The sequence below is a fragment of the Sciurus carolinensis genome, chromosome 1, assembly GCF_902686445.1.
Source record: "Sciurus carolinensis chromosome 1, mSciCar1.2, whole genome shotgun sequence".
NCBI classification, from domain to species: Eukaryota; Metazoa; Chordata; class Mammalia; order Rodentia; family Sciuridae; genus Sciurus; species Sciurus carolinensis.
The window spans coordinates 177,121,153-177,147,697 of NC_062213.1; the positions used below are offsets into that span (position 1 = coordinate 177,121,153).

Consider the following 26,545-nt stretch of genomic DNA (forward strand, 5'->3'; position numbering starts at 1 on the left):
GCCCCCAAACCAGCAGCAGAAATGGAAACCCAGGAGCAGCTTCTTTCCAGAAATGTCAAGTTCTACACTCAGAAGCAGAAGCCTCCTGTCCAGCCTTGGTCTGGCCAGGAAGTACTGCTGGTTTGGGGTTGAGAAGATGAGTCAGGGGCAAGGTTGAAGTACAAGAAACAGGCTCCCCTTGCTTACCCCATGAAGTGGTCTGAGCAGCAGAGGGGCTGGCTCAGGATAAGGTGTGGTACCCCTTATTGTTACCCAGGCAGGACACAACCTACGATGGGACTGTGGTAACACCTCTTTACCTGTAGTCCTCTTACCTGCTGCCTCAACACCTTACGGAGAAACCTTAAGACCTCAGTGTCACATCATTCAGCTCAGATAGATAGTTAAGTTTTTACTCAGTACTTATTTACCTAATCTTTCTCTTCTTGTGCTGGGGATTGAGCCCAGGAGGCACTCTACCACTGAACTACATCCCCAGTTCTTTTTATTTTGAGGTCTCCGTAAGTTGCAGAGGCTGGCCTCAAACTTGTGATCCTCTTGCCCCGGCTTCCCGAGTTGCTGGAATTGTAGGTGTGCACCACTGTACCTGGCCTTCTTTACTTTCTTTGCACATAATTCAATTTCCATTACTTGACTTCTTGGCAAATTTTAGAAGGAGTGTAGAAAATTGTGTGAGACCAGTCTCTGAAACATGTATGGGTGGGGGAAGACCCTGAGACCTATGGACTGCAGAAATGAAAAGCAGGCAGAGACAAACATCTCTCCTTGTGCCTCAGGAGAACCCCAAGGACACCACTGTGCTGGAACCCAGCTGGTAGGTCTGGTTATTCAGTGAGAGTGACAGAAGGGAGAAAGACTTCCAATCTGATGGTGGGTCAGGAAAGTTTGGGTCCACGGAGGGGCAAGCATCATTTATCTGTACAGTTCCCTTATCTAGAACAGCTTGTTCTCTGCAGATTCTGATATTAAATGGAGCATTACTGTTCCCAACTAGTCTTCCTCTAGGGTTGGTTTTTGTCCCTTAAAAAACATAAGCACTTTGTGTTTTGTTAAAATCTGCCTTGTCTCTGCTCCCCAGCAGAATTAAGGGCTTCTAGAAGAAGAATCTAAGACCCTTTATTCTGTGGTTCCTGTATTCACCCACAGGTATCCCTGGCATTGACTCTGGTCCTTGTCCTCAGGGAGGGCAAACTCCTGGGAGTCAGGGAACTCTTGTAGCTGGATCTCAAAGGCAGGAATAACAGCATCCAAAGGCAGGGAAGGGTGGAGAAATCGTATGAAGAGTGAAGGTGTGGCCTATGCTTTGAGAGGAAAGAGCAGAGGACAGTAGGCATGGAGGTTGGATTGATCCCTAGTAGGATCCTTGATTTTGAATTGTGGCATAAAGGCTTAGTTAGGCTTCGTTGATGGTCTGCAGTGCTTGGGGCCAGTACCAGTGTGTGGTGGGATGACTTTAGGGGTGATAGTGCTAGGCTATGTAGAAGGACAGTAAGTGTATTTCAGTGGTTGCTCACAGTACTATGAAGTAGGTATAGACATGTACCACATAATGACCTTTTGGTCAGTAACAGCTACGTATACAATGGTGGTTCCATAAGATTATAATGGAGCTGAAGAATTGGTGGTGCTGCTGTAAACAACCTATTGAGTAGTAAAAAAGCACAGCACATACAATTTAGTACAGTACGTAATACCGTATGTTATGATAATAATAGCAAATGACTGTGTTACTGGTTTATGTGTTTACCCTGTTTTTTATTGTTATTTTAGAGAGTACTCCTTCTACTTATTAAAAAAATGTTTGCTGTAAGACAGAGTGCTGTGTTATGCTGGCAACAGTCTCCTGCATCATACGCCCGCCACGTCTCTGTTCTATCGAGAGGTCACATCTAGTGGTTGACCTGCACCATCTATAAGTTTTCATTAAGTGTACTCTGTGATGTTTGCACAGCAGTGAAGTTGTCTAATGACACATTTCTCAGAATGTATCCCTGTTGTTAAGTGGTGCATGACTGTATTGCTAACATTTGCAGTTTAGAGATGAGGCCTTTGGAACTCAGATAATATAATTTGCCCATGGTCACAATGGAAATAAGGAATGGAGCTGAGATCTGAATTTGGTTGTGTTCCGATTCACAGCCCATGTTCCTAATCACTGCACCGTCTGGCTTCCCTGCTCTCCCCTACCAGTTATGCCAACCCCCTAGAGCCTGGCCTCTGTGGAGGCCTCGAGACTTGACAAGTCCTGGCAGCAGTGCAGGGATGAAGATGGTCAGTGTGCATCCCAGGGCTATCTCCATTTCCCCTTTGGCAAGAGCAGCTACCCATCACCTCCTCTTCCCCTATGGCCTGAGAGGGGTGGGAGGACCACAAACAGGGATGACAGAGAATGAAGAGTCTGCAGCACATACCTGGGGAGGGTGTCAGGCTGGGTTCACATGAGACTGAATGTGAGCTGCAAGCAGTGAGGGAAGGAGGGGCATGCAGGTTTGAGACTGGCCGAAGCTGGGAATCCTCAGATTATATGACTTTAAGTGTGTCTGTGATGGGCTGTGTGCATAGGAAGCTGTTTCTCAGTAGTTGGGCCCGAGCCTGGCTACATGTGTGTTAGATGTGTCTGTGTTGCCCAAGAGCATAGTGAGCATGCTCAGAACCAGGGCTGCCTGTGCCAGCCACATCTACCCTCCCAGGGGTGGGGGCAGGGCTTGTGGGCAGGCCTGTACAAGGACAGGTGTCTCCAGTTCCTGGAACCATTTCCTTGTCCGTATCCTTTCCCCAAACCTCCCAGCTGAGCACCTGGAGAGGGGAAGAGGCTATGGGTTCTTCAGGCTAGCCCTGACGGACCAGCCACAAAGGAGTTGGGCCTGGGAGGCAGGAAGTGTCAGCGAGTTTTGTGAAGAGTGGTACGAGTTGGTCATGCCAGGCCCTGAATGCAAAATCAGTGAGTCTGCACTTCCCATAGGGCCACCAGAATGGCAGAACCTGTCTGTCTAGCTGTGCTTCCTCCCCAGCAGGAGGTTGGGGAGAGGCCCCAGGGCAGGAGCTGGGGCCTTAGGGCACCATGAGCAGAAGAGGGACATGTGGGAAGAAGCATTTTCTCCCTGTGTGTCTGCTCTGTGCCTGAACTTGCTCCACCTATCATTTGCCATCATGCTCAGCAAGTCATGTTGAGCATGTGAAACCACAGAGCACTGGGAACCACACCGTGGAGGAAGGCTGAGCGCTGGCTTTCAGAGATGGAGTCCGGCCCATACTTCTTGCCTAAGCAAACTCAGCCCCTCAAACCCCCCCCACCCCAAAAAAGGGGAGGGATATGACTCAAGAACATGGAGTAAGTTTGCAACGCACTGGGCCCTAGGTCCTTCAGCATCCTGTGATAAACTGGAGCCATCTGAGGCTGGGGAGTGTGGGCCCTGGCCTCACCCACCCACCAAAGCTGCTTCTCCCCTGCAGGTGATTGAGGAGTTCTACAACCAGACATGGATCCACCGCTATGGGGAGCCTATCTTGCCCACCACGCTCACCACACTTTGGTCCCTCTCTGTGGCTATCTTCTCCGTCGGAGGCATGATTGGCTCCTTCTCTGTGGGCCTTTTTGTTAACCGCTTTGGCCGGTGAGTAGGAGGGTCCTGGTCCTGCTCTTGGGTAGCCCATGTCTTCCTGTCCAGGGAGTCCTAGCAGGAGGGGCAGGGGGAGACTTGGTGTTAGGGAATCCAGGGACCCACCTGACCTGTGACCCCACCCCCAGGAGGAACTCAATGCTGATGATGAACCTTCTGGCCTTTGTGTCTGCTGTGCTCATGGGCTTCTCGAAACTGGGCAAGTCCTTTGAGATGCTTATCTTGGGCCGCTTCATCATCGGCGTATATTGCGGCCTGACCACAGGCTTCGTGCCCATGTACGTAGGGGAGGTGTCACCCACAGCTCTTCGTGGGGCCCTGGGCACCCTGCACCAGCTGGGCATCGTTGTTGGCATCCTCATTGCTCAGGTAAGCCAGGGCTGGGTCTGCCTGCCTAGCACTGCCCCCATCCATAGCTTCAGTGGTCCTCAGGTCTGCATCCAGCAGGGCTGAGCTTCAACTAGACTTCCACCCAGCCTTCTAGAGCCCTACAGAGGACAGCGTCATGGTTCTCAGGTCCCAGAGAACACACTGCCACTTGCAAACCTCCCACGGGCCTCCCTCACCAAGGAGCATTCCCTCCGGCTTCTCGTTCTTTCTTCTCACTCTGAGCCTCCAACCACAGGGGACCCCACTGTTTGCTCAACATGCTGGGATCTCTCATGCCTCCAACTGGCAGGCCCTCATGCATACTGTACCTCTCATCAGAAGGCTCCTCTGTCTGTCCCCAGAGTCTGCCTATGAGAGAGTAGCAGCCAGCACTCTGTGCCAGACACATCTGTAGCCTTGTCATATGCCCTCCCAGTAATGTGGTGTTAGGTCCTACTTTTCCCACGTTATAGATGAGAAAATTCATGTTCAGTGAGGTCAAGCCTCACTTTAGTGGCAGAACCTCCATAACTGGAGCACCTTCCCTAAAACAATGGCTGATACCAAGCAGGGAAGGCAACTGTGGTGGGATGGCATGGGAATAGGGACCAGGACAGGGGCGCTCACAGCCCCTGCTTCCCCCAGGTGTTCGGCCTGGACTCCATCATGGGCAACGAGGAACTGTGGCCCTTATTGCTGAGCGTCATCTTCATCCCAGCCCTGATGCAGTGCATCCTGCTGCCCTTCTGCCCTGAGAGCCCCCGCTTCCTGCTCATCAACCGCAACGAGGAGAATCGGGCCAAGAGTGGTACGGGCCGGGCCCTGCCCTCCTCCCTGCCCCATGAGTCCTGGCTTTTTCCCCACTCTGAGCCACCCACCTTCTCTCTTGTCCCACTAGTGCTGAAGAAGCTGCGTGGGACGGCCGATGTGACCCGTGACCTGCAGGAGATGAAGGAGGAGAGTCGGCAGATGATGCGGGAGAAGAAGGTCACCATCCTGGAGTTGTTCCGCTCACCCGCCTACCGCCAGCCCATCCTCATCGCCGTGGTGCTGCAGCTGTCCCAGCAGCTGTCGGGCATCAATGCTGTGAGTGCCCCTGCCCACCCCTTCCTGTGGCTCCAGCCAAGCCCCGGGCTCAAGTGTGTGCTGTGAATTAAGTCCCCAGAAAAACACAATAAGCAAGCATCTGCCAGAGAAGCTTCCCTTCAGAGCCAAAAGCCTTAAGGTCACTGGTGCAGTGTCATCTGAGAAGTATTGTCCCCTTCATTCCTTACTCACCCTCTATCTCGAACCTACTGGTACATTGGCAGAGGAAGGGCCACAGCACCTAGCCAAACCCCAGTGGTCTCTGTTGGCAGGTGTTCTACTACTCCACCAGCATCTTCGAGAAAGCAGGAGTGCAGCAGCCTGTGTATGCCACCATCGGCTCGGGGATCGTCAACACAGCCTTCACTGTCGTATCGGTGAGTCTTTGCTTATTGTTGGTCAGCAGCCAGGGTACAGCTCAGGGCCTCAGGGACCCATGATAGAACTGACAGCATTTGCTGAGAGCCAGCATGTGTCATGTGCTCCCTAAGTGTTCTCTCATTTCATCCTCAACATCTTGTGAGGTTCATTACTATAAGCTGACATGGATGCTCTCCAAAGGTCACAGCCAGGATGCTCAGCTGTCTGGTCACTAGGGTCACCTCTCACCCCCTGTACTGCTGCTGGGTTCCAGAGCCAGCTTTCTACCCTGCACCCTCTTATCTGGCCCCAGATGGAGCCTTGGAAAGGAGGTGGTGCTGTCTTCCCTCAGTTTGTGTAGTATCATGTAGCTTTCCCCACTGTTGGCGAAACACTGGGTGGTGAGCTCTGAGAGACACCAGGCAGGGGTGACCCTGACACTCCTCTCTCTGCCCACAGCTGTTTGTGGTGGAACGAGCTGGCCGGCGGACCCTGCACCTCATAGGCCTGGCTGGCATGGCAGGCTGTGCCGTGCTCATGACCATCGCCCTGGCGCTGCTGGTGAGTGGCCACGTCCTGGAGGGTGAAGTGGGGTGGGGACCTGGGAAGTCCATCTAGGCTTAAATACCAAAGTGCCTGTCAGCCCCAGCCTGACAGGCTAGGTGGGGACTGAACGCTTCCTGGTTCCGCTCCCTGGGCCCGGGCCTGATCTTCCGGTTCCTTTCACCCCACTCACTTTAGGTCTTAAGCTTTCTCCTCCTTCCTTGACAATTTCTCAACATGGCACCTCTGGCCTCAGACCTACGCTCTCATCTCCCCAGAGAAATGCCTGTCCAATATTAAACCTTTCAAAGCTTTTACCTGTAGCCTCAGTTCATCTTCACAACCCTAAAAGTATGACCCTCCCCACCACAGAATTGCAGAAACACACCTGTCTCACACAGCTCACACAACTCAAGAGGTGCAGTTCAGCCATTACAGGTTGAACTGCCCAGACCAGAAGTGTTTGGGATTTCAGATGTTTTTGGGTTTTTGAATATGTACATATACATAATAAGCGTTCTTAAAGATGGGACTCGTGGAAACATGAAATTCAATTTTCATATACACCTTTTATACAATTTATATAATACTTTTATACAATATATATGAAAATTTATACAATACTTTTAGTGTGCCTGCACTCGACTATGACCAGTCACTATGTGAAGTCAGGTATGGAATTTTCCATTTGCGGTATCATGTCAGCAGTGCTCAAAAAGCAAGATTTGGAGCATTTTGAATTTCAGAGTTTCAGATTAGGGATACTTAACCTGTATTCCCACTTCATAGGTAAGGAAACCTAAGTCCCATGTCAGATAAATGATCAATCTCAGCTGTGCTGGCCCAATCCTGTGACTGACTACTGTGATTACCTGTACCAGACACTCAAATGCACAAACACTCATCTGTCAACCTCTGTGCATTACACTCTTAAAACTAAATATAGGCTTGGGAAGTCCAAGGATTGTTCAAGGGACAATGAACAACAGATCTGAGATCTGAACCAAAGTCTTTAACTTTTCTATCATGGCCTCCTACAAAGAATGATTATATGCAGAATCATGTTTACTCCACACCAGCTTTAGCTGGGCATCTTACAAACCAAAACCCAACACAAGGTACCCATGGCATATGGTATATCCTCAATCAGCCCCCTAGGCTTCCTGCCTTCCAGCACAGAGCTGGGGCCCTTGGAGCTTATTTCCTCTAAGGAGTCATTACAACCCAGTCTAACCTTTCCCCCACACCCCAAATTCCTCAACAGGAGCAGCTGCCCTGGATGTCCTATCTGAGCATTGTGGCCATTTTTGGCTTTGTGGCCTTCTTTGAAGTGGGTCCTGGCCCAATCCCATGGTTCATCGTGGCTGAACTCTTCAGCCAGGGTCCTCGCCCAGCTGCAGTTGCTGTTGCTGGCTTCTCCAACTGGACCTCAAATTTCATTGTGGGCATGTGCTTCCAGTATGTGGAGGTAAGAATCCCCATTACTCTGTCCTCACCATTTTATCTTCTGCATGTATGACCTCATGTGCAAAGTGCTTTCCCAACATAAGTCAGGAATCATGCTGAGGAAGCTAGGGCTCAGAAGTCCAGGTTACCTGGCTGTGAACATTGACCTCAGGTCTAGGTTCTTCCCTTAGTGTTGAATGGCATTCTGGAGCCTGTCACATGCCAGGTATAAACATGGTCTCATTTAATTATTATAGCATCCCTGGGTGGTACATGGATATGTTCCCTTTATAAGATCAGAGGCCCAGAGGTAAAGTGACTTATCCAAAGTCCTACATGACAGGAATGTAGGTCATAATTTCTAACGTGTCTGTGTATTTTCCAGCAACTGTGTGGTCCCTACGTCTTCATCATCTTCACTGTGCTCCTGGTTCTGTTCTTCATCTTCACCTACTTCAAAGTTCCCGAAACTAAAGGCCGGACCTTCGATGAGATTGCTTCTGGCTTCCGGCAGGGAGGAACCAGCCAAAGTGACAAGACACCTGAAGAGCTATTCCACCCTCTAGGGGCTGATTCCCAAGTGTGAGGTGCTCCACACCCCCAGCCCGGCCTATTCCCAACAGCCCCAAGAATTTCTCTGGAGCATAGACAACTGGACAAGACTTCCAAACTGACAGATCTCAGCCAAGCCGGGCCTGGGGCTCCTTTCTTCAGCCAGCAATGATGTCCAGCAGAATATTCAGGACTTTAATGGCTCCAGGATTTTAACAAAAGCAAGACTGTTGCTCAAATCTATTCAGACAAGCAACAGGTTTTATAATTTTTTTTATTACTGATTTTGTTATTATTTTTTTATCAGCCAGAGTCTCTTGTCCCCACACCCCAGGCTTCACCCTGAGTGGCTCAGTGCCTGAGGGTGGGGGCCAAGCCCTGTTCAGACACTTGCCTTCTTCACCAAGCTAATCTGTAGGGCTGGACCTATGATCAAGGACACTAATTGAACTATGAACTACAAGGCTTCAACCCCAAGAGGTGGTTGTGGCCACCCCTTTCTGCAGACCTTAGGGATCGGGCTCCATTTTAGGATTTGCCCATTCCCATCTCTTCCTACCCAACCACTCAAATTAATCTTTCCTTGCCTGAGACCAGTTGGGAGCACTGGAGTGCAGGGAGGAGAGGGGAAGGCCAAACTGGGCTGCCAGGTTCTAGTCTCCTGTGCACTGAGGGCCAGACGATCACCATGAGAGAAGGGCCGTGGGAGGCTGAGAACTCACTGCTGAAGAAAACATGGACACTCCTGCCCTGCTGTGTATAGATGGAAGATATTTATATATTTTTTTTGGTTGTCAATATTAAATACAGACACTAAGTTATAGTATATCTGGACAAACCAACTTGTAAATACACCAACACACTCCTTCTGTAACTTACCTAAACAGATATAAATGGCTGGTTTTTAGAAACATGGTTTTGAAATGCTTGTGAATTCAGGGTAGGGATGTTTGGATGGGAATGAGAGCACCAAGCTGCAACCACTGCAGTGGCTTGGGACTTTGGCTCAGGAGTCTGTCTCTTCTAAGCACTTCTGGGTAGTGCCCTTCATTTCTCAAAAAGTCTGTATGATCTCTTTATTACCCAGAGAAAAATCCAATTTCTTGATCTCAGTATTCAAGGTATTCCTATCATGTATGTGATAGCTGGAGTTCAAATAATGATAGCTCTGTGACAACCATGATGGTCAGGCTTGATATGAATTATCTCAAATGTGAAGTAGGTGCCTGAATCTTTTTTTTTTTTTTTTTTTTTTTGCGGTGCTGGGGATCAAACCCAGGGCCTTGTGCTTGCAAGACAAGCACTCTACTGACTGAGCTATCTCTCCAGCCCAGGTGCCTGAATCTTCATGTGACAGGCTCAAAGAAGTTATGTGCTTAAGTCTGACAGCAAGTATGTTTAAAACCCTCTTAACAATCACACTTCACAACCCCTTCCCCATGCCCCCAAACAAAAATGAACTTTTTTTGCTGTAAGCCCAGTGAATTATCAAGCTGCATTGATCTGTCTTCTGGAATTTTCCCCTTTGGTTCAAGCTTGTATGCTACTACCTCCTCTTTCACCCCTGAATTTTAAGAGCATTCATCTGTTCCTTTCCTGTGACACTGTGCCCTTCTACTCTTTATCACAGATCCAAATTTCTTCCACCTGTCCGAATTTCCTGGAAAGAAGTTGACCTGGTCTGTCTGGGTCTGAACTATTGAACAGGCAGGCACTCAGAAAATACCTGAGATAAAGCACAAAGGACATTTATCTCTAGAGACTCAGCTGACAAAACCTAAGGATAATACGCTTCCATAAATGCACAAGGGCAAAATTATAAAAACTGGTATAAAGAGGTCTTAAGAAAGGGGTGAGAAGGAAAAACAGGTACTTGGTAAATGGAAGTGTCTGTGTATCACCATTAAGTAAAGAGACTGTATGAGAACTCTCCATCCCCATTTCACAAATGAGGAACAGGGCTGAGAAAGGATGTGCCCTGCCTGAGCATGGGGGCCAGGTGGTTAACCCATGGGGGAGCTGGGGCCAGGTGAGGGGAAGCTTTATCATGTGTTCCCAAAAGCCTTCTGTTGGAAGGACTTATCTCCGTAAGCTTTACGGGCGAGTGAGGCTTCCGGAGGAGCAGTGCAAGCGAGGCCAGGGACGGATCCTACCGCGCTACGTACCGGCTGTTCCCACCGGCTCATAAAGGAGGGGGTGGGGACAAGCGGGAGGAGCGCGGCAGGGGGTAAACACCGTCAAAGAGATGGTGCAAGGGGCTCGTCCCGCTCCCCTCGCGTCCACGGGCCTCGAAGGCCAACAGAATCAGGACTCACCCATCCCAGGGGTCGAGACCTGGGTGTGAAAAGACACGAAACCCCACTCCCCAATTCCGTTCTGCACGGAGCCGGAATCGACGCTCCCGAACGCCGCCATTCCCCAAAATGAGGGGACGCGCAGGCGCGGGGAGCGCAGCTCGCCCCCAGCCGCGGCCCAGAATGCTCTGGGAAGCGCGGCTTCCGGAGCCCAACGCCCTCCCTCTGGGGGCTGCAACCTCCCCCAGTGTGGAAGATCTGGGGCCAGGGTCCACCCTCCCCAAACCCCAACGCGTGGCTCGGAGCCTGGCCCCGCCGAGGCGCACCGACTCCCTGAGACTACCCCGGTCGACTCGCCGGGGCGGGGCCAAGGCAGTGTCTCCACCAATCAGAGTCGAGGTGGGGCGCGGGCGCGGTCTGCTGCAGACGCACCCAACCCAACACAAGGCTTCCGGAGGTGCGGTTCTCAGCGGGAGGGAGGGACGTGGCTGTTCAGCGCCACACGTCCTGGGGAGTGTCGCTCACATGGATACCTGTCACGCATCAGGTGACTTCTAGAGGGTAAATAGGTAACGGAGCTACTCCCCGACCCCCTTTCTTTCCCCATCGGTCCTGAGTTTCGATTGATGCTTTATCTGAAATCCTAGGCTCCAAGTCTTCTCTCCACAGCGTCCTGTGTTTCCTCCATCAAAGCCCTCTCCTCAAAGTGTAGGGTTTGTTTCCACCACAGAATCTGGTCGAGATTATTGAATGAATGGACTAGAGACTTAAAAGAACTTGCATAATCTTAGTTCTTCCAGGGCGGTTTTAGGCAGAAAATCCAACTGAGAACTAATAAAGAATATTTATCCTCTTTTGTCAGAACTGCATTTTAAATGACTCCTTTCTCACTCTATGATTTTTATTTCTTAAGTCCCCTACAAATCGGACACCTCTGTCCATTGAGTTGTGGGCCATGCATCCTCTTTCCCAGGATCACTGCAGCAGCTTCTTCATTCTTCTCTCTTCTTCCTGACTTTTTCCTCCTTGTTCTCCACACTACAATTTTAATGATCTTTCTAAATTGTAAATTAGTTATGTCTCTCTCACACATCTTACAGGGTTCCCATTTCCCTCACGATGTCCATCTCTTTCTGAGCCTGGGAACTCAAGGCCACTCATGATCAGTCTCTTACTACTGTCCCCTCTTCACCCCCATAACCTGCAGTCATCAGCCACTCTATCCTCTGACCTCCACATTCTCCTTCCTCACTGGGTCTTTGGGATCCTCTCTACACATATTGCCCTCCTCACTACTACTGTTTTCCACCAGGTGATCACACCTGGTCACAGCCCAAGGAGTGATCCACTGGGTAGATTACCAGTTGGGGACCACGCTCATCCATTAATTGGCACACTGCTGCCAACTAGTGGTTCTTGAGTGAACTCTTAGGTCAGGGCAGGATTTAACATCAACCTTTCAGGTGTCAGGGAGAATAGAAGCAACCCTTGACAGACTATGAGACCACTACAACAAATATATTTGTTCACCATGTCCTTGGCACCCCAAGTGACTTGACCAAAACAGTATTCTTATCATAATGCTCTAAGGCTTAATGTTCCATGCTGCCTCATGAAAAAGCCCAATTCTTCAACTATGTTCTGACCTCACAGACCATATCTCCCAACATGCTCCTTCAACACCCTAAGTTCCAGCCAAACAGACTATTTAGTAGTTACTAGATAGCTGCTCCCTATAACTTTCTTACTTAAAACTTTATGTTCAAGCTTCTTTCTCATTGTTTTCCTCTCCATAGGTTGTCTGGTCTCAAAAGACCAAATTAAATGTCATTTTCTCTGTGAAATATTTCCTTCAACTGTTACTTAACTGAGTGCACACTTTTTGCCAAGCATTCTATGTTACTCGGTGTCTTAGCAACAACATGGCTTCTAGAGTCAGAAACAGATGATTTCAACTTCCTGCTCTGTTACTTAGCTGACTAACCTTGGGCGAGTCACTTCACTTTTCCAATCTTCAGTTTCCTCATCTGGTGTGATACAAAGGTGAAATAAGCTATGTGTAATGCAGGTATCAGCTGGAGTTACACACTGCAATCCCTCTTTCTCATGTTTCAGAAAGTCTAGAACTCACCACAGTGGTTTCTATGAATTCCCAGGAATCTCCATTTTTTTAAGGTCCCCTCTAGTTTTGGTGGTTGGCATCCCCTAAAACCACCTTCTGCAGGGTCCCTAGTATAAACTGTTACCTGTTATGAAACCAAAATCTTTTCCTTAGTTTCATTTCATTTGTTTACTAAGCACCTACCTGGTGCCAGGGATGCAGCAATAAGAAAAAAGAAAGATTCATATTCATGGAACTTGCATTCTGTTAATAAAATATAATAAAAGAGTTAGATGGTGATCTGTGTTATGAGGGTAAAAAGTCAATGTAGGAATAGAGAGGATGATGGATTGTCAGGGCCATGATGGGGTTAGGGGTCAGTTTTAGATGAAATCACTTGAAAACCCTCCCTAAGGGTCAAAGATCTGAATGAAGTAAGACATACACATATCTTAGGGGAAAGCCTTCTAGTAAGTTCACCAGTGGCTGAGGTAGAACCTCATTTGGTGTATTGGAGGAACAGCAAGGAGACCAAGCAACTGGACTAGGGTGACATGTAATTGAGGTAAGAAAGGCTCTATGTACAGCCTCATAGATCACATGAGAACTTTGGTTTTAATTTCAATGCCGATGGGAAGTCACTGGAGAACATTGGCCAGAGTAGTGACCCAATCTGATTTACATTTTTTAAAGGATAATCTGGATGCTGTAAACTGTAAGGGAGCAAAAGCAGAAATGGGAATGCTATTCTCAAGCATTTGCTGTTGTCCAGGTGAGAGACAATGGCATCTTGTCTCAGGTAATAGCAACAAGTAGATGTGGTCAGAGTGAGGATTTATTTTGATGTTTCAGCCAACAGGATTTGCTGATGAGATCTCAAACTATGAGGTTTGAGAAAGAGAGAAATAAAGAATAGCTGGATTAACTGAATGAATGGTGGTGGTGCTAACTGGAAATAGGAGTCTTGAGGAAGTTAGAATCAAAAGGTTTTGGAGGAAAAAAATGTTTTGGATATGTTGAGTTGATACCTATCAGATCTTCAAGTAAAGACATCGAGTAGGCAATTGAATATCTTGGTCTGAAATTTACATAAACCTTTATGAAAAGTTTGAGGGAGAAAGGATTCAAATCACAGCAACATAACCTAAAATTGAATTTTAGTGACCTCAGTCCCTTTGTCTCGTCCTCACCACAGGCCTCAGCTGCAACCAGTTTGTCCCTCTCCCTACCTAATTATGAAAGGCCTTGATTGATGCTTTGAAGTGATAGCTGGTCAGGTAAGGACCTGTCCATTTAAATTCCTGGGCTGTCCTTTACCCAGTTTTTGTCAAGAAGCAGAGGAACCACAGTTCTCTCCTTACTAAAAGTTGCAATCTCTTGCAAAAGTTATCCCACACATGTTTGCATTAAGCAGTGAGTGAGGCAAAAATCTAAGGGTATTTATTAAATGATAGTGAATTTCTTTTCTTCTTGAATTCACTGTTTTTGTCCCATTCTTGTTCTAATAGACTGGCCTCCACTGCCTCATAGATAAAGGGCTTCCTTTTGATTTAAGACTCAAGAGGAGAGTGGTGGTGATCCTAAGATATGAGTTCTTTCATCTTCCTTCACTGTCTCAAAACAGATTTCTTATCTTTCTTTCTCCTAGAGTAGTTATCTTCAAACCTTTTTGCTCATATACTCCCTAAAAAGAACTTTGGAAAACTGTACCTCTGCAAATTTTTAGGTTGACATTAAAATTTTTTCATCCTAAATTCAAATATTTGCCAGGAATTTAATTTCTGGTATGTGGTATTGTCATTAAAAAAAAACAACTGTTATGCTGTTCTCCTAAATATATCCAATAATATACCACAGTGATATGCTATCCTGATCTACAAGATATTAGATCTTCTACATATTTTGTTATATTTACACCTAAGTATTTTAGATTTCACAGTGTTCGTGTGAACGGTAATATGTTGTAATTTCAACTTCCACTTGTTCATCCTTAGGGCTATGGTATGGATGCTGTATGTCCTGCAAAGGCCCATGTGTTAAATAAAAGTGTGATCCCCAGAGTGGTGCTATTGGGAGGTGGTAGAACTTTTGAGAGGTGAGGCCTAGAAGGAGGTCCTTAAGTTACTGGGATATGCCCTGAAAGGGAATTGTGGGACCCAGGCCACTTCCTCTTTTTCTTTTGCTCCCTAGCTTGTAATAAAAGTGGGTTTGCTTTGCCATGCACTCCCCATCATTGCAATATGGCACTCCATCAGAGGCCCAAAGCAATGGGCCTACCCAGTTTTGGACTAGAATCTTTAATATATGAGCCAAAAGAAACCTTTCATTTTATAACTGAATTATCTAGAATATTTTGTTATAGTGACAGAAAGCTTTCTTGTGTACAGCAAAGCAATTGACTTTTGTATGTTAACCTTGTACCTGCAAACTTACTATAATCACTTATTAGTTCCAAAAGTTTTTGTGTTGTTGTTGATTCTTTAGGATTTTCTACTTAGTTGATCTGTTATCTGCAAACAAAAACATTTTTATTTCTTTCTTCTCAACCTACATGTTTTTAGTTCCTTTTCTTGTCTCATTGCATGAGCTAGGACATCCTGTACAATGTTGAAAAGGAGTGGTGAGAGGAGACAACCTTACCTTGTTCCTGATCTTAACCATAAAGCCTCAAATTTTTCACTGTTGAGTGTGTATTGACTATAGGGTTTTCATATACATTATTAAGTTGGTGAAATTTCCCTCTATTGTTAGTTTACTGCATGAATCAATGTTGTATTTCTGTCAAATACTTTTTATGTATCCACTGATATGATCATATGATTGTTCTTCCTTAAACAATTAAATTAATTGATTTTTAAATGTTATGCCAGTCTCACATACCTGGAATAAATCCCACTTTTTATAATGTATCATTCTTATTGTACATCTTTGGGTTCAATTTGCTAATATTTTGTTGAGAATTTTTACATCTGTATTCATAAGAACTATTGGTTTGTAGTTTTCTTTTCTTGTAATGTCTTTTTCTGGTTTGATATTAAGGTAATTCTGGCCTCCTAGAATAAGTTAGGAAATCTTACATCTGCTTCTGTGTCCTGGAAAAGATATAGAGATTTGGTATAATTCCCCCTTAAGTGGTTGGGAGAATTCACCAATTCTTCATGGTTTCTCTTTGGGGAATTTATTAATTATCGATTCAGTTTCTAGAACAGATATAGGACTGTTCACATCATCTATTTCTGTTTCATGAGTTTTAACAGTGTCAAAGAGTTGATCTATTTCATCCAGGTTATCCAATATGTGGGCATAGAGTTGTTCATAGTATTTCCTGATTATCCTTCTAACTTCCGTGAGCTTTGTACTAATGTTCTTTCTTCCATTTCTGATATTAGTATTTTGTGTCTTCTCTTTTTTTTTTCCTTAGTTAGCCTCACTAAAGACTCATCAATTTTACTGACTTATACAAAGAACAGGCTTATGGTTTTGTTGATTTTTTTTTTGTCTATTGATTTCACAATTTTAATTTCACTTATATGTGATCTAACTTTTATGATTACTTTTCCTCTGCTTACTTTGGATTTAGTTTGCTCTTTTTTTTCTAGTTTTCTAAGGTAGTATCATAGTTTATTGATTTTAGAACTCCTTTTCTTTTTTAAAATTGTTTTAGTTGTAGATGGACACGATACCTTTATCTTATTTATTTATTTTTATGTGGTACTGAGAATTGAACCCAGTGCCTCACACATGCTAGGCAAGCACTCTACCACTGAGCTGCTACCCCAGCCCCAGAACTTCTTTTCTAATATATGCATTCATTACTATAAATTTTTAAGCACAGCTTTTTCTACATCCTATAAATTTTGATGAGTTTCATTCAGTTGAAAACATTTAAAATGTCTGTAGAAACTTCTTCATTGACCCATGTGTTATTTAGAAGTGTGCTATTTAACCTGCAAGTATTTGGGGATTCTCCAGTTATATTTTTTATTTGTAGTTTAATATCTTTGTGCTCTGAGAACAGACATTATATGATTACTGCTCTTTTAAATTTGTTAGGGTATGTTATGTAGCCCTGACTATAGTATATCTTGATAAATATTCCATGTGAATTTGAGCTGTGTGTTCTGCTGTTGTCAGATGATGTAGTCTATACATGTCAATTATATCTAGTTGATTGATGGCGTTGAATTCTAGAATGTCCTAATTGACTTTCCACCTGTTTAGATCTGTCCATTTCTGATACAGGAGTATTAAATCCATCAACTATAATAGTAGATCCATCTATTTCTTCCTGCAGTCCTACCAGTTTTTGCCTCCTGTATTTTGGTACTCTTGTTAGGCATGTACACATGAAGGATTATTATGTTTTCTTGGAGTATTACCTCTGTTATCATGTAATAGCTCTCTCTTTTTTTCTTTTTTCTTTTTTCTTTTTTTTTTTTTTTTGTACTGGGGGTCAGACCCAAGGTGCTTTACCACTGAGCTACATCCCCAGTAACCTTTTAATTATTTTTTATTTTGAAATTGGATCTTGCTATTTGTTAGCTCTTTTTGTTATGGTAAACTAAATACCTGATAAGAAAACTGAGAGGGGAAAAAGTTTATGTTGGCTCACAATTTCAGAGGTACAGTCCATGGTCAGCCTACTCCATAGCTCTGGGCCCTGATAGAGGCCCAGAAGTAGAACGTCATGGGATAGAACATCATGGCAGAAGGGCATGACAGAGGAAACCAGCTGAAAACATGGCTGCCAGGAAGCAGAGAAAGTTCCCATCACTAGGGAAAAAATATAAACTCCAAAATCACACCCCCAGTGACCTGTTTTTTCCAACCACACCTACCTACCTACAGAAAATGAAACCAGAATTTTGAGATGAAACTCAATTCTCTGCTTCTGCTGGTAGGTGAGGTCTGCATAAGTTGCAGGTCTCTGCAGCTGAAAAACATGTTATATCTCTTAACGGTAGGCTATGCCCCCGAGTGTTGCAGCAGACCCCAGCAGCTCATTGTCAATTTCTTTTCTCTGGGTTCTTGTCTCACAAATTCAAAGAATGAAATCCAGAGACCACATGAGTGAGTTTAAGAGTAAGATTTATTCAAGGATGCATAGAAATGGAACTCCTGCAGAGCAAGAAGGGACCCAGTGGGGGTTGCCTACCTAGTCTAGGGGTTTGTATAGCACTTGGCTCAATACTATGGGTTCCAACTTATGCTAATCAAGGTTTGAAAAAAGTACCAATGCTACTGGTCCAAATTTATGCTAATTAGTATTTGGAAAAGTACTAATGCTTTTGGTTAACTATAAAGTCCAAACTTCCATTCATTCAGGTCTGCTCCACTTCCATTTTCTTGCCACTCCTCTGCAATCATAGCTTCCCAACAGGTTGAAATCTGTGGATCACACATGCTCAGGTTCCAGAGCTGCAGCATTGCATGGAGTAGGGCTTCTGCATCAGGCATCCTCACTGGGCCCTGGCCAGGCTGCTGCAGGATGACAGGTTGGTGTGCCTCAGGCTCACCTGGGGCTAACTGGCTTGCTGTGCCTCAGCCCTGCTGTGCCTCAGGCCTGCAGGCCTGTGCCAGCAAGGTGGGCACCACACAACTGCAGCCTGTGCTTGCTGCCTGCACTCCAGCTCTCCCAGGCCTCTGCTCTGCTGCTGCACCACTCTGCTGCCACTTCCTGGAAGTGATCAGTGGGATGGTGGTCGGGGAGCTATGTCATTACGACCCAGTTAGTTAATCCATATCAGTCAATTAATCCATTGATTAGGTTACAACTCTCATAATCTAATCATTTCATCTCTGAACATTTTTGCATTGTCTCACATGTGAGATTTTGGGAGACACTTCATATCTGAACCATAGCACTTGCTAAATTGCTGAGCTGGCCTCAAACTTGTAATCGTCCTGCCTTAGCCTTACAAGTCCTTGAGATTATGGATGTGTACCACCAGACCTGGCTTCACTAATACCTCTTTTTATCCCTGACAATTTGCCTTGCTCTGAAGTTTGCTGTCTGAAATCATTAAAGTTAGTCCCACTTTCTTTTTATTACTATTAGCATGGTACATCTTTCTTCATCTCTCTCTCTCGTACTTGATAAGCTTCTTTTCTCTTACTGTCTTCAAAACTTCTGTCTTTGACTTTGGATAGTTTGGTTTTAATGTGTCTCACTGAGGCTTTTTGGGTTCACCATGCTTGGAGTCTTTTGATATATTGACTTTGGATGTCCATCTTTTTCTCATATTTGGTGAATTTTTTACCATTATTTCTTCAAATAAGCTCTATCTCTTTCTTTCTCTTTTTCTAGAACTTATAGGATATATATATATTGGTCTAGTTGGTGTCTCATAAAGTCCTTAGCCTTTCTTCACTTTTCATCCTTTTTTATCCTTTCATTTCCTCTGACTTGAAATTTTCAAATGATCTGTCTTCAGTTCGCTGATTTTTTTCTTCTGCTTGATCAGATCTATTATGAACCTCTCTAGTGAACTTTTTCAATTCAGCTATTGTGCTCTGCAACACCAGAATTTTTGTTTGATGTTTTAAATAGTTTCTATCTCTTTGTTGATATTCTCATTTTGTTCATGCATCAGTTCCTCATTTCATTTAATTTTCTATTTAGATTAAAGGAGCATATCGAGCTCATTTAAGATGATTATTTTGCATTCTTTGTCAGGTGATTCATAGACCTCTATTTCTTTAGTGTTCTTTTCCTTGGTTGGATCATGTTTACCTGTTTCTTTGTGTGCTTATATTTTGCTAGGATTTGTGCATTTGAAAAAGCAGTCATATCTTCCAGTTTTTATGGGTTACCTTTATATAGAGGGAACCTTCAACAATAAGCCCACGTAATAATTCTGGGTGTCTTTCAAAACTGTTTTTGGGGATATGTCTTATTTTGGTTTGTGCATATACTATCCCAATTCAAGAGGGCTGCCAGTTTCTTTTTCAATAGATTGTAATCCTTTGTTTTCTCTGGTGCCTGTCTATAGTACTGCAGGTTTTCTGGGCACTGAAAAAAACAGCTCATCTCTTTTCTTCCAGTACTACCCAAGCATTCAAAGTATGCTAATTTCATAAGTACTCAGAGTGTGACAAAACAGAAACCATTCCCTCAGATGTCCTCCCGAAAAGCCAGAATGTTAGATGCATATTCTACTCATGTTTCCCTCTAAAGTGAGAAGGTTCAAGTTGGGTATTTACTCCTGATACTGCCAAGTTGTACTAGTCTGGGGAAAAGACTACTGTGGATTAAATGAAATGACTTTTTTTTTTTTTCCTTTACAATGTGGCTGGTGTCAGTTTTAAGTTTGCATGGGGTCTATGAAGTTCTCACATAAAAGGTTTGGGAACAGTGATAAGTTGGTCTCTCTGGAGAAACAAGTTCTAAGGATTCCCATTGCATCATCTTGCTGATGTCACTTTTCTCAAGCAGTTAGTTTTTTAAAAGAGTGTATACATGTGGAAGCTGAGGCTCAGGACCAGGGAAATGATTCCCTTAAGAACAAATATATTCACATACTCATTGGAAAGTTTTGCAGACACCCAGATAAATGCATATTCAGTTTGAGGACAGCTTTTCTGGAGGCTCTAGGTATTCCTTTGGCTCCCAGTTGAGTTTTATTTCCTAACTCTGACCTGGATATGCTGTCAAGGTACCTGCTTCCTCCACTGGCTTTCTTCTATCCCTGATCCTAGGCATCTGGGTCCAAGGATATATCTGGCAGGCTTTGAGTGGTTTGGTCTTAATTTTTTGTATTAACTTGATGGATTGAGGGAAACCTGGATAACTGGTAGAATATTATTTCTGGGTATGCCTATAAGGGTGTTTCTAAAGGAATTAGCATTTGAATCAGTATCAGATCTATACACACAACAGATCATCTAATCTGTTGAGGGTCTACTCAAATAGAACAAAAAGGTGGATGAAGAGTTTCTTCCTCTCTTTCTCTCTCTCCCTCCCCCTCTCTCCCTTCCTCCCCCCGCCCCCTCTCTATCCATAGAATGCCCCAAAACACTCTAACTCCCTACCCCCTAGTTCTCAGGCCTTGGCCTCGGATACTGGAAATTATGCTATTGGTTCCTCTGGTTCTCAGGTCATTGAACTTGGGACTGAATTACACCATCAGCTTTTCTGGTTCTCTAGCCTTCAGATAGACTTGGTCTTCATAATCATGTGAGCTGATTTCCATAATAAATATCCTGTTATATATCCATGTAAATATATCCTATTGGTTCTGTTTCTCTGGAGAACCCTAATATACATTTTGGTACTGAGAGTAGTTCTAGAGAAACAAAATCTTTGGTTTGTTGGCTACACCATGGATTAAAAAATGGACCACTATATTAGACAATTATTTAGCTATAACAAAATGCCTAAGACTGACTACTTTATAAAGACAGTAAGTATAGTTAGCTCACAATTTTGGAAGTTCAAAGTACAAACAGTATGGTGTTGGTTCTGGCAAGGCCCCTCAGCATCAGATCACAGCAGATGGCATCATGGTGGAAATAATGTAGAGAAACCAGCAAGGGGGGCAAGATATATATATTTATATTTATATTTATATTTATACTGGTATTGATCCCAAGGGGCCTTTACCATTGAGTCACATCCCCAGTCATTTTTAAGTTGCTGAGAGTCTTGCTAAATTACTGAGTCTGGCCTTGAACTTGCAATCTTTGTAGCTCGGCCACCTGAATCTCTGGGATTATAGGTATATGCCACTGTGCCTGGCCAGATTTGCTCTTTTATAACAACTCTCTTGCAAGAAGTAACTCAGGTCCCATGAGAACTACACTACTTGATTCCATGGGCAGCACTTTCAATAGCCTGCTTACTTTCCACTTTCCAACATCACCACACTGAGGACCAAGTTCTGAATACATGAACCCACGCAGGATACACTCAACAGTTTCCAAACCATAGCACCCATCATGAGTGAGTTGAAAATGTTTGGTTTCCCTTGATTTAATGTAGAGGAAGGAATTCAAAAGCTTAGGCAGACTGGAATATTAGAATGAATTTAAGCTCTACTAACACATACTGGGGTGGTGTTGTATAGAAGACAAATTTTTCACCAATATTTTGAAATAAATTTATGAATGGAGCCCAAACATCTATGAAAAGCTCTGTGATCTCTCTTCTCTGTAGCCATATCTTAGAGTGGGAACCACAGCCATTCAGTTGGAAAACCTAAGTGTAATGGGATTAGTTGGATCCCAAGGTGGCAAGGACAAAGTGGGCAGCACTCAATCACCGAAGTCATAAGGGGCATAGTTACCAAAATGGACAGAAGAGGCATTCGGAATTATCAACTCACACATATCTATGCCATTGCCTACTTAATTGTGATGTTCCGAAGTGTAAAATACATGAGAGACCTACTATATTCTTACTTGATCTGAAAAGTTCCAGGACAGGTAAACAAAGTCGAACTCAAATCCTTTTTAAAAAACATCACCATTCCTCGATCAATTCCCAGACTTGAGCCAGATTACAAACCCAGATCCCCTTGAATGAAAGGATGTCTAGATTCCCTTGAGGAAGGACACACATAGTACCTTCCCCCAAAGTACCTACAATCATTTATCTGGTAGCTGTGCATTGGGGAAAAGGAAATAATCAGACCTTTTGAAGACTGCTAGACACTGGCTCTGAACTGACATTTATTCCAGCAGACCTGAAACCTTGCTGTAGCCCTCCAGTCAAATAGATGCTTATGGAGGTCAGGTAATCAATAGAATTTTAGTTATAGTCCATCTCATAGTGGGTCAATTAGGTCTCCAAACCCATTCTATGCTTATTTCCCCAGTTTAAGAATGTATACTTAAAATAAACATACTTATCGGCTAGCAAAATCTCTACACTGGTTCCCTGGCATTTGGGATGAGGGCTATCATGGTGGAAAAGGCCAAATGGAAGCTATCAGAACTACCTCTACCTGAGAAAATTGTAATAAGAAACAATATTGCCTTTGCTATATTACAGAAATTAATGTCAATCTCTGTGGTAGAGGCTTTGAAAGATGCAGAAATGGTGTTTCCTGCTATTTAACTCTCCTATTTAACCTGTGCAGAAGACAGATAGATCTTGGAGAATTACTGTGGATTGTTATAAGTTTAACCAAATTATGACTCCAATTACAGTTGCTATACCAGGTTTTGTTCTCTTGCTTGAACAAATTAACACAGCCCCTGGTACCTGGTATATAGCTATTGATTTGGAAAATGACCTTTTTTCTCCTATTCTCATTCAACAGGCCCAACAGAAGCAGTTTTCTTTAATCTAGAAAGGGCATAAATGCCTCTTTACTGTCCAACATCCAGTTCTATGCCGTATTTTAATCCCTTGAAAGATATCTCTTGGTCTACTGCCGCACCTTAGTAGAAACTGAATGCTTGACCATAATCCATCAAGCTGCTACTCTGTGATGTGGCTGCCTATCACGAACTGGTGTTATCTGATTCCAAGCCATAAAGTTGGGTGTGCACAACACTCTATTATCTGATGAATGTTGTATATATGTGATTGGGCCAGAGTAGGCCCTAAAGGCACAAGTGAGTTACTTGAAGTGCTCCAAAGCCCATGGCTATCACTCCTGCTACATTGCCTTCTCTTCCCAACTTGTATCTATGGCCTCATGGGCAAGTTCCCTACAATAATTTGATAGAGGAAGAGAAGACTTGGTCTTGGTTTAAAGATGGTTTTTTATGATATTAAGGTACTTCCTGAAAGTGGATAGCTGCAGCACTATAGCCCCTATGACATTCCTAAGTATAGTAGTGAAGAGAAATCACCTAGTGGGCAGAATTTCAGTCAGTGCACCTAATGGTGTACTTTTTTAGGGGGAGAAATACCCATACATGCAATAATACAGATATATTGATTCATGGACTATTGCCAGTGGTTGACTTGATGGTCAGGAACTTGAAGATGACGGAAAATCTGTCAAAAAAAGAAATTTGGGGAAGAGGTATACAGATAGACTTCTTTGAGTGATCAAAAGACATGAAAGATATTTGTGTCCCATGTGAATGCTCATCCAAGGATGACCTCAACAGAGGAGAAGTAATAATTGAGTGAATAGGGTAAGCCATTTTGTGTATGCCAATTATCCTCTTTCTCCAACTGTACCTGTCATTGCCCAATGAGCTTCATGAATAAAGTGGGCATGGTAGCAGTTATGAGGTTATGCTTAGGCTCAGCAGCCTGGACTTCCACTCATCAAGGCTGTCCAAGCTATAGCTACCTCTGAGTGCCCAATCTGCCAGCAATGCAGACACCCATACTGAGCCCCCCAGTGTGAAACAAGGCCCTGCCTACACCCACATATAGTGACTCTCTATTTTGAGAGATAACTCTCAACCTGCTACTGCACCTTAGTAGAAAATGATCCTTGGGGGTGATCAGTCAGATACCTGGTGGCAAGTTGATTACTTTGAATCACTTTCACCATGCAAGGGGTGGCAGTTTGTCCTCACTAGAATAGACACTATGGATATGGATTTGCCTTGCCTGCATGCAATGCTTCTGCCAATACTTCCACCCATGGACTTACAAAATGCCTTCTATGCCATCACAGTATTCCACACAGCATTGCTTTTGACCAAGGAACTCACTTTATAGCTACAGAAGTACTGCAGTTAACCCATGATCATGGAATTCACCGGTCTTGCCATGTTCCCCACTATCCTGCAGCAGCTGGCTTAATAGAATGGTGGAATGGCCAGGTGCAGTGGTACACATCTGTAATCACAGCTACTCAGAATATATCAGGAGGCTGAAGTAGGAAGATCTCAAATTCAAGCCCAGCTTAGGCAACATAGTGAGCTCCATCTTAAAAAATATATATATAGTGGAATAACCTTTTGAAGACTCAGTTACAGATTGCAATATTTTGTAGAGATAGAGCAAAATTCTCTGAAAGACTTTATATGCTCTGACTCAGCGCCCAATATGTGGTACAGTTTTACGCAAAACTAGTATTCATGGATCCAGGTATCAAGGAATGGAAATGGGAGTGGCATCATTCACATTACTCCTAGTGACTCACTAGAAAATTTTTTGCTTCCTGCTCCCATGAGTTTATGCTATGCTGGTCTAGAGATTTTAGTTTCAGAGTAAGGAATACTTCCATGAGGAAAGACAATAAGGACTCCATTGAATTGGAACCTAAGACAACTAGTACATAGCCACTTTGGATTTTCCATGAGTCAAAGTCAAAAGTCCAAGAAGGGAGTTACAGTTGACTGGGATGATTGATGTGGACTACCAAGGTGAAATAGGGCTACTACTCCACGATGGAGGCAAGGAAGAATATATCTGGAATATATACAATCCCTTAGGGCATATAATAGAGTATTACCATGCTCTATTATTATGGTCAATGGGAAACTACAACCCAATCCAGACAAGACTATGAATAGTTTAGACCTTTCAAGGTTAAGAACAATAACCAACTAAGGTTCTTGCAGAAGGCAAAATGAACACAGAACAGGCAGTAGAAGTTAGTTATAAATACCAGCTATAATCATGTAATCAGCTGCAGAAATAAGGACTCTCATTGCCATCAGTATTTTCTATTTTGTTAATGTGTGTATACAAATATTAAGCAAATATCTGTTTTCTTTCCTCGTATTCCTTTAGCATGTAATGTGAAATGTGTTAACTTTATTTATATCAATTTAAGATTTCAGTTTTATATCACAGTATTTAAATTACAGGATATCAGGAGTAGAGTATACATCACTCAGAGACTTTTATCTCTTCTTCTGGAGAAAGCATTAGTGTGTTTTCAGTAGTACACAGGATAGTTTTATCATGTTAAATGGAATTATAATTTGTTATTGTCTTTATTTGAAGATTAAATATGGTGTAAGAGATACATATGGGTGCCAAGTTAACAAGGTTAAGAGTACAGACTTTAGAGACAGTCATGAATGAAGTTGATTCTGCTTTCTTAAGTTGCTTCAGTTTCTTCAGTTATTAAGTGCAGATAATAGTAGTTTCAGTGTGATTTTTTTTCATGCATGAGAGCAGATTTTTGTGAGCACAAAGGACTATTTATACTATCTTGAGTTTTAAATTAATACTAAATTTATTTTTCCATATTTTTATTGGTGTATTATAATTATACATAATAGTGGGAATACTAAATGTATTAATCAAAAACTCAAACGCTTGGTTTTAAGCCTTAAAGTTCAATTCATAAGAATGCTATTCCATTTATTAATATATTTATATAAAATAATAAGTAGGTTTAAGGGAATCTTTTATTATTGTTCAAGTAACTCAGGTAAGAAGATTTAAACTTCGTTAAACAATCTCACTTATAAACACAAAACATAATTTCATTAAGCATTTTAAACTGAATTTTTAAATCTCATATACTCTTTATTTTATATCCTTTGTATTCCTGGCCAATCAAGTTTCCATCCCTAATAAGCAAATCTTTCCCAAGTACTCAACAAAAATTTATAAATATGAAACAAATCTAGTAGGCCTAGTTCTCAAATATTCCAATGCAATTTATAATCAAATTTTCTTATACATCTTTGATCTAATCTATCAAACTCAGCTGATCTACCAGATCCTTCAATGTGCCATATTATTTTTAAATTATCCTTTAAGTATGGAGCACATACATACACACATAGTTATTTTAAACACAAACTTATTAATATATGTTTGATTTCTGTTCACTATATTTACCTCTAAGTTTTTCAGGTTTGCAAATCCCCTTAGTCACTGAGGAAAAAGTTCTAACATATCCGGGGAGTTTGGATTACTGACAACAATTCACATCCACTATAGAGTTACCATCTCAGGGGGGCCAAGTTGGAGTGACTGGCTCAACAGTTCCTGGCTCTGATATGTAGTTTCTTTCTCAGGAAGGCTAAGGTTGACATCTTAAACAAGTTGAGGTTATTGAGTTGATAATTCATTAACACAATAAGGTCATTACCAATCAGGAATTTGACACTGGAGAGCAGGACCTGAGCTTTGCAAGCTTCCAGGATGATTCTACTAGAGACACGTGTTACAGTGAGCTCTTCTGTAGTCACCATGACAACAGAGGACTTTTAATGCGTATCTTCCTCTTGGATTCAAATTACAGTCTTCTGTAATTCATCTGATCAAAGTCTACAACCTCACCCAGCCTGTAAGAAAG

General features: G+C 43.3%; 1 protein-coding gene across 2 annotated transcripts in view; it reads left to right on the forward strand.

The window, feature by feature from the left end:
- Slc2a1 (solute carrier family 2 member 1) overlaps positions 1–8,887 on the forward strand; it is a 29,991-nt gene extending 21,104 nt beyond the window's left edge. For both annotated transcript variants that reach the window (XM_047554362.1, XM_047554365.1), the window contains exons 3-10: positions 3,454–3,614; positions 3,749–3,989; positions 4,635–4,797; positions 4,888–5,075; positions 5,348–5,452; positions 5,895–5,996; positions 7,243–7,446; positions 7,810–8,887. In XM_047554362.1, the coding sequence (XP_047410318.1) occupies positions 3,454–3,614; positions 3,749–3,989; positions 4,635–4,797; positions 4,888–5,075; positions 5,348–5,452; positions 5,895–5,996; positions 7,243–7,446; positions 7,810–8,010 (1,365 nt within the window). In that variant the 3' untranslated portion in view covers positions 8,011–8,887. The remainder of the gene's footprint in view (positions 1–3,453; positions 3,615–3,748; positions 3,990–4,634; positions 4,798–4,887; positions 5,076–5,347; positions 5,453–5,894; positions 5,997–7,242; positions 7,447–7,809) is intronic.
- The last annotated feature ends 17,658 nt before the right edge of the window (positions 8,888–26,545 follow it).